The 7,302-nt window shown below is 46.5% G+C and overlaps 1 protein-coding gene across 1 annotated transcript; it reads left to right on the forward strand.

Annotated features, from left to right (window-relative positions):
• The first annotated feature begins 332 nt into the window (after positions 1-332).
• LOC123373182 (trifunctional enzyme subunit alpha, mitochondrial-like) lies at positions 333-6,189 on the forward strand. Its single transcript, XM_045022031.1, has 5 exons — positions 333-381; positions 1,177-1,218; positions 1,316-1,376; positions 2,354-2,488; positions 4,773-6,189. Coding segments are annotated over exons 1-5 (288 nt in total). The 5' UTR covers positions 333-379; the 3' UTR covers positions 4,821-6,189.
• The last annotated feature ends 1,113 nt before the right edge of the window (positions 6,190-7,302 follow it).

Below are 7,302 nucleotides of genomic sequence, written 5' to 3' on the forward strand. Positions count from 1 at the left end.
AGTGGCTGATTGGAGATTCACCCACCCTATTTATTCCCCCTCCTGGATTTCCCAGGTTGTTTTGCCTTTGAGATAGGGATAGTCTGCCTCATGGGTTGGCACCCTGTAAATAAACTAATGCCGTATTCTGTAATCTAATGGCTGGCTGCTGCCAATAGTGCCAATTAGGATACACTGTTTAAAGAGCAGCATTTTTGGTTGTTTGACTCTCAGTAGCTCATAGCCGTGGCTCCCACAGGTATGGGGAAAGCAGTTGCTGCCTGCAGTAGCTAGGGGCAGCCCAGCCTTGCATTGGAAGAGGCTTTTGTCCAAGGTGAAGGTCACTTGAGCAGAAGTGGGAGGAATTTTAGGGTAACAATAGGGATAACTGGAGGCAAAAATGTAAGATTCCAACTTCAGGGGGCGGGAAAGGGGATTCTCTTGCTGAGGTTCTGCAGGTCAAAGCTTAAATGTCCCTTTTCGCTTATTCTGACTTATGGTGCCCTCTGACTGCACTAGAAGAGGGCAAGCTTATCTAAAGATTTGCACATGCAATTGTCAGGGGTGGTGACAGAGATTTTGTTAGCACAGAGGGCAGGGGGAGAGAAGAAACATGTATTTGTGCAGGCTTCATTTGTAGTCTGTCACGCATTCCTTGTAGATTAGACTAATCCCCCTAGGGAAGGAGTGGAAGACTTCATCCATGTGATCTTTCAGGCTGCACTGGAGAATTCATTCTGCTAGGGCAGGTCTGTTGTGGATGAGGAGGAATTTCTAATGTCTGATGTCTAGGCCTGGAATCTCTGTAGTCTGAGATGGCTCTTTAGCTTGCTACACATGAACAAACAGATGTTGAACTATGCATGCTGACAGCAAAGGCAAACACTCCGTTCTGCTTGCAGCATCCCCGGTTAATACCAAGGTCTATGGACCTCTTGTGTTGGTGTTCGTGATGCTGGAAAGTCACCAGTACAAAGTCTGTGGCACGAAGGTCACACAAACAGTGGCCTGCATGAGTTCTATGCTCTTTTCTTGAAGAATCTTTGTAGAAGCTGTTGACTACTTGATATATGGGCCGGGGTGGGGGAGGGAGAGGAACTAAAAATCTAAGTGGTTGCCTTGAGGACAGTCTAACTTAAATGTGGCTGCACTCGTTTTTGGGAAAGCCTGTAACTCCGGTTAACTTCTCTTCCTTAGGTTACGCCTGCCGGAATGTTGCCAGCTCCTCTGCTCTTCAGGGTAAGTGCAAAGAGACTGACTGTGATTTGTGACCTTTTCTGCTAAAATCCAGTAAGACTATAAATCTGAGAGATGATATTTTGCCTCTTGTTTACAGCTTGAACTATGATGTCAAAGGAGATGTTGCAGTTGTACGTTTCAACTCCCCAGATTCAAAGGTATGGCTTTAATCCCCTGTGACTACTAGACATTCCTTTCTCAAAAAGGATAAAGTGAGACTAGAAGTAATAACTCAGAGAAGGCATTGAAAATTGAGACGTCTAACGAGCCCACTGTTTAGAGTGGAGGGGACGCGCTATAACAAATGAGAAGGTAGGTCAGGTGCTCCTTTTACTCTTTTCTACCAGAACAAGGGGGTCTCTACTGAAATTGAAGGGAAATGGATTCAAAGCTGACCAAGGGAAGTTTCTGTACACAGTAAACTTACCTGTGGAGTTCATTGCTACAAGATCGCATTGAGTCCAAGAGCTTACTAGGTTTCAGAACAGATGATCCATTTGTATGGCTAATGAGAACGTCCATAGCTATAGTGTATATAGAACTAAACAGTTTAAAGGGGTTGTGAATCCTGATGCTCTAGATCACAAACCAGCCACTAACTGATGAGCTTTAGGAAGGAGCTCCCCCTATGGGCAGGTTATTTCATAATAGCACATTGTGAGGTTTCATCTTTGCAGCATCTGGTACTGGCCACATCAAGGACAGGATCCTGAACTAGCTGGATCAGTGTGGTCTGCTGTGCAATTCCTGCATTCCTATGGCACAGGGTCAAGCCAGCAGAACTCTGCTCTGAGTAATTGGGCTGAATACAGCATTATAACTGTCCCAGGCTATAGGCTTACATGGTCTGGGAATTCCCCAGGACAGTAGGGTATCCTCTCCCCTGTATGAAGCAAGTATAAGAAGGTGTAGAGCAAGAAGGCGTTACTTGCTCTCGGGGAAGTGGAAGGAGAGGAAGTGGATTTTTTTTCCGTTCCTGCCTGCCACTAAGCTTTGGCTTTTTATAGTGGATCTTTCTATTCCCTTGGAAATCTTTTTTTGAATGTGGGGAAACAGAAGGGTGTGTGCCCCATGAGGGGCTGAACTCTGCCTCTGTCTTTATTCTGTATTTACAGTGTTCATTTGCTGTCTGCAGGTCAACACTCTGTCCAAACAGCTGCAGTCAGAGTTCACAGAGGTAATGAATGAAATCTGGGCCAATGAGGCGATCAAAAGTGCTGTCCTGATCTCGGCAAAGCCAGGCTGCTTCATTGCTGGGGCTGATATCAGGTAAGTGTTGGGGAGTAAAAGCCACCTGCTGACTGGTGCTTTGTCTATATTGACTTTCTTAGCAGACCGGAATATCCTCTTATGATCTTCTATGACATGAGCTTGCTATCTGTGCTTCCTCAATAGTGAGGCAGCAGTCTGCTCACCAAATCTATCCCCGTGTATCTTGACAGAGGTTGCTTAGCAGGGCCTGGAGCTAAGATAGCTTGGAATGGTGGATTCCCCATCAGTGACTGTTTTTTGGATGTCTTTCTAAAAGATCTGTTCTGGGAATTATTTAGGGGAAGTTCTCTGGCCTGTGCTATGCAGGAGGTCAGACTAGATGATCACAGTGGTCTCTTCTGGCCTTGGGATCTATGGAGCATGGCTGGTCAGTGCAGCCCACTAAACCCTAACACATCGCAGCACTTTCCTGAATGCAGAGGTGTGTTCTGGGAAGGAAAAGCAGTTTCCCGACTGATTACCATGAGCAAACAGCCTAGCTGGTTGAGCATTGTATGCTGGTATGTGAGCCATGCATCAGAGGAAGAGCAGGTTCATTATGGGCTGTAGGCTTCAGGTTCCTTGCACTGGCAAGTTGCTGCCTTCTGGTTATGCAGAGTTTTTGACCTCCCTCTGCTGGGCTGTTTAAACGCCCCCTGGCTCGCTGGTCTGAGGGTTAACCGTGAACTCTGGCTTGCTCTCTGCTAAACTCTGCCTGCCCAGTTGTTAGCGCACCTAGACTTCAGGGTCACTTGGGAGACTTCTTTCCATACCCAAGGTTTCCTATTGTGGGTTCTCTGGAAATAGCAGCTACTTGGCCAGGGGGCAGCTGTAATCTCTGTGCTCTTCAGCAACTCACTGACTTCCTTGCCCGCCCCTGGGAAGGGAAGAGACTGTCTATAAAATGTGCCGCGGAGAGGAGACAGCGGCGCTGGCCAGAGCGAGTGTTATTTTATTTGAACAAGGACAGGTTGAATTCAAAGGCTTCCTTTGGTCTCAACATGAAGATCCTGCTCTCCTGGCCCTTGCTGGCAGCAGTGCCTATTCCAAATGACCCTGATTGACTGACCATTTCTAACTGGCTGAGCGTGTGAGACCAGAGAGCTGCTTTACAAATTATCCTGCTCTTCTCCACCCTCCCAAAGAGGGAAGTGTTCGCAAAGCCTTTGCCGTGAGCTCTTTCTCCCCTGGATTTGATCTGCAGACACTCTGTAATGCAGTGATTCAGCCCGCCAGTCTTAGCAGACTTCCTGCATTGCTTGGTGTGATGAAGTGGGAATGTTCTTGAGGTGTTCTTTGAATGCTGAGTGGGGAGTATGGACCTGGGAAGGCTGCAGGGGAGTTTTGCTGGGACTGTCTGCATTGGGGATGGGAGACTCTCCTTGAGGGAGGATATCTGAGCATGTAACCTGAGAACCCAGGACGGGGGTTGGAGGCCAGGCAACACCTCTGCCCTGGAAACTGGACAAAGGACACAAAGGCTGGGGGAGGAGCCGGGAGGAGGCTGAGTAAGAGGCTGGAGGGAGTTTCAGTTTGGAGCTGGCTGGGAAATGGAGGGGAGCCCCGACGGGCCTTGGGCTTCCCAGCAAGGCTGTGGCCTCCCTGGGGCTCCCAGATGGACCTAACTAAGGGGGTTCTGTTGTCTGTACCAGCAAGACCTGTTTTGGACTGTGTTCCTGTCGTCTAAATAAACCTTCTGCTTTACTGGCTGGCCGAGAGTCATGGTGAATCGCAGGAAGCATTTGTCACTTATAAGTCTCAGACAGACTGCTTGCAGTATGTTGATTGTAAATGCTATTTTAATTTTTATTCTAGTTACCTGATAATGATGCTGCTTTTCTCTTAGTGTTAAAATGTTTTGTTTCACTATCTTAATTCACTAACACTGACAAGGTTCCAATTTCTAGACTGGTTACTCACATAATAAATATCTGTAATGAACAAAATACATTGAATAACTCAGTGCAGATAGGTGACTGGAGTGAAACTACAGATCTTCATATACAGCATATCTTTTTCCGGGTATATTTACATAATAAAAAAGAATCCTTGAATCTCAAGAAATTATAAAATCCTCTACTGTGCTTGAATAAAGGAATCAAAACATTTAAATCTTTGCTCCTTCCTATACTAACAAGTCGGTCTCATTAAAAGAAAATTATTTCAACACTCCAAAATGAAACTTAAAACCCCACCTACTCAAAAGATAGCAACGAAAACAACAGAGGTCTGCTTTTAAACTGAATTTCTCCCATCCCAGAAGAGCTACAGCTTGAACTTGCTTTTTATTTTCTACTCCCACAGATGGAAAGAAGGTGCACTGCAGAGGTGCCCAACTCACTGGTACATAATGACCCAACCTGTCACAGCTGAAATGCTGACTGTGACAAGCGCTGCAGGCTTCAAGAAAACATCATTCAGTCCTGGAACATTCTTCCAGATAACTTTCTATTAAAACGAAATATTCAAAAGTTCATGGTTAAGTACTTGTTGCTTGGAGGTAATGAATTACTCATTTGATCTTATAATAACTATTTTAACTTATAATATCCCTGTAAAATACCAATTAGAGGCTGCTCTGCATTTGAATCTGAGCAAAACAAGTCTGTATTTGCATGCTCTTTTCAGACATTTTGTTCTTTGTGATTTTGCTGAATTTAAAGTGTTTATGAAAACGGGAGGATTCAAGAACAGAGCCTCTTCTTACTGGATCACTTTATATGGAGTGATCCCAGCAGGGCCAAAATGCCACAGGTATGTCTTATATTAGATAACAGCAAGTGTTCTCCAGTCGTTATAGCATGACGGCTGCAGCATAGCCAGGGCTGTAGGAATTGTGCCTTCGGGAAGAAATGGTTAATAATCGATTCATTCCAGTTTCAGTTTGTCAGCCTTCCGCTTCGTTACCCTGACCCTTGGGGAAATGTGCACCCTGCTGAAATGTTACAGCAGATGGGTCTGCATGCACAGAACTCCGCTCAGGGGGCGTGTGGCAGCTGACACTGGCCGTTGGAGGCAGGAAGACAGGGGGATCCATCGAACGTTCCTGTTTACAATAAGATCGTTGGGTTGCACTTATTTTTATTGTGCGTCTAATTCGTAGGAAGACGCTTTCCCCCCAGTGCTGAGCTCTGCTGCACAGGCCGCACTTGGATTTTAAATGTAGTAACTTACGTGCTGGTTAGAGAGGGGGAAACGAGCTCAGTGGACCGACATGAAGTAAATACCTTCCTTCAAGCTTTCCTTTTTGAGCAGCGCCTTTGCGGTCAAACAGGCTTGGGGCCAGCTTGGGCCCTCTCTCACAATTCTGCCAGCCCATCCCACGCCCGACTTGTGACACCCCCCTCTACTAGTCCAGTCCTGGTCTTCCCCCCGACCACGCAGACGCTGCTCTGCAGTGCACTTCAGTGGGTGTTGTGAGTGCTCAGCATTTTGTACAGGGCCTAGCACAATGGGGCCTCAGACTGAAGGCTGAAAGGCTACCGGGGCTCCGCACCTCCACTGCTCTAGCACTTCAGTATAGACACTACCTGCGCCCACAGGAGGGGCTCTTCTGTTGCTGTTGTTCATCCACCTCCCCAAGAGGTGGTAGCTAGGTCGACAGAAGAATCCTGCTATTGATCTAAGGCTGGCTATGCAGGGGCTTAGGTTGGCTTAAGTACGTTTTTCAAGCACTTTCCCCAAGGCCATGCCCCACTCTGCCTCTTCCCGCACACTTCTGTCTCCTCCCCAAAGCGTGCCCCATCCCCGCTCCTCCCCCTCCCCCCAGCACCCCCTCCAGGCTGCGGAACAGCTGATCATGGTGGGTGGGAGGTGCTGGGAGGGAGAGGGAAGAGTCGATCAGTGAGGCCACTGGTGGGCAGGAGGCACTGGCTGGTGGGGAGGGGAGCTGGCTAATAGTGGGTGCTAAGCACCCACTAATTTTTTTTCTGTGGGTGCTCCAAAGCTGAAATAACTAACTCCTACGTGCTCTGCATGAGCATTGAAGGCACACTGGTACTTTCCATAGAAGGGGGATATTAAAATCTATACCATTAGCCAAAAATGTCCATCTTTTGCTGTTTGCCAATATATTATGTGTGTGAGGTTCAGCAGAGGTTATTGCATGTAGCTAATGGTGAAAAACTTTGCAGTTGTCCACATTTGTACAGTACATTTCATGCTGGGGAGCTCTTTAATTTTGGCAGCCAGTTTGTCTGGCTGCATATGTTGTTTACATGTGTATCCGCCTCTGGCGTGATGGGTGTAATCAATTAAGTCTAATTTTTTTAAAGCGTGTCAATCAATTTTGGGTGCCTGGCTTGATCATGATTCAAATTTCTGACTGACGTCAATAAGAGCTGCAGGTGCTTAACACTTCTGAACAATCAGGCATTTGTGTCTCAAGTTGAGCACCTAAAAATAGAAGCATCCAGAATTAGTGGAAGTGTAGCCCTCACCACAGAGTTCAGATTCTAGTACTGCCATCCCCAAGTGTTAGACTGTCATGAGTCAAGTTCCCCCAAAATGTGAGATTGGCTTAAAAATCATGAGATTTTTTTCAAAGTAGGCTTTTTTCATTTGCCTTTTGGTGTTTGAGCCTTTAGGTCTCACTCAATTCACACTTTCAAGCTTTTCTCTACAACCGGGAGGCCTAGAAACTTCCTTTAACAAAACAATGAACATTGAGCTTCTCCCCAAATCACCTGCCTTCAGGAGCTGGAGCTGCAAGCAAACATCAAATACCACGAGACTTGTGATTAAAAAATCACAAGAGTTGGCAACACTGTTCTGAACTTTCCCAGTTTGGTGGTGGTCGGATTTGGATTTGGTTTGGCCCATTATAGGGACCTG

The sequence above is a fragment of the Mauremys mutica genome, chromosome 6 (genome assembly GCF_020497125.1).
Source record: "Mauremys mutica isolate MM-2020 ecotype Southern chromosome 6, ASM2049712v1, whole genome shotgun sequence".
NCBI classification, from domain to species: domain Eukaryota; kingdom Metazoa; phylum Chordata; order Testudines; family Geoemydidae; genus Mauremys; species Mauremys mutica.

Excerpts from the sequence above, each read along its gene's own strand:
- LOC123373182 (XM_045022031.1), top strand. Across the intron at positions 1,219-1,315 it reads CAGCTCCTCTGCTCTTCAGG|CTTGAACTATGATGTCAAAG; the intron begins GTAAGTGCAAAG and ends TCTTGTTTACAG. Across the intron at positions 1,377-2,353 it reads TCAACTCCCCAGATTCAAAG|GTCAACACTCTGTCCAAACA; the intron begins GTATGGCTTTAA and ends TGCTGTCTGCAG.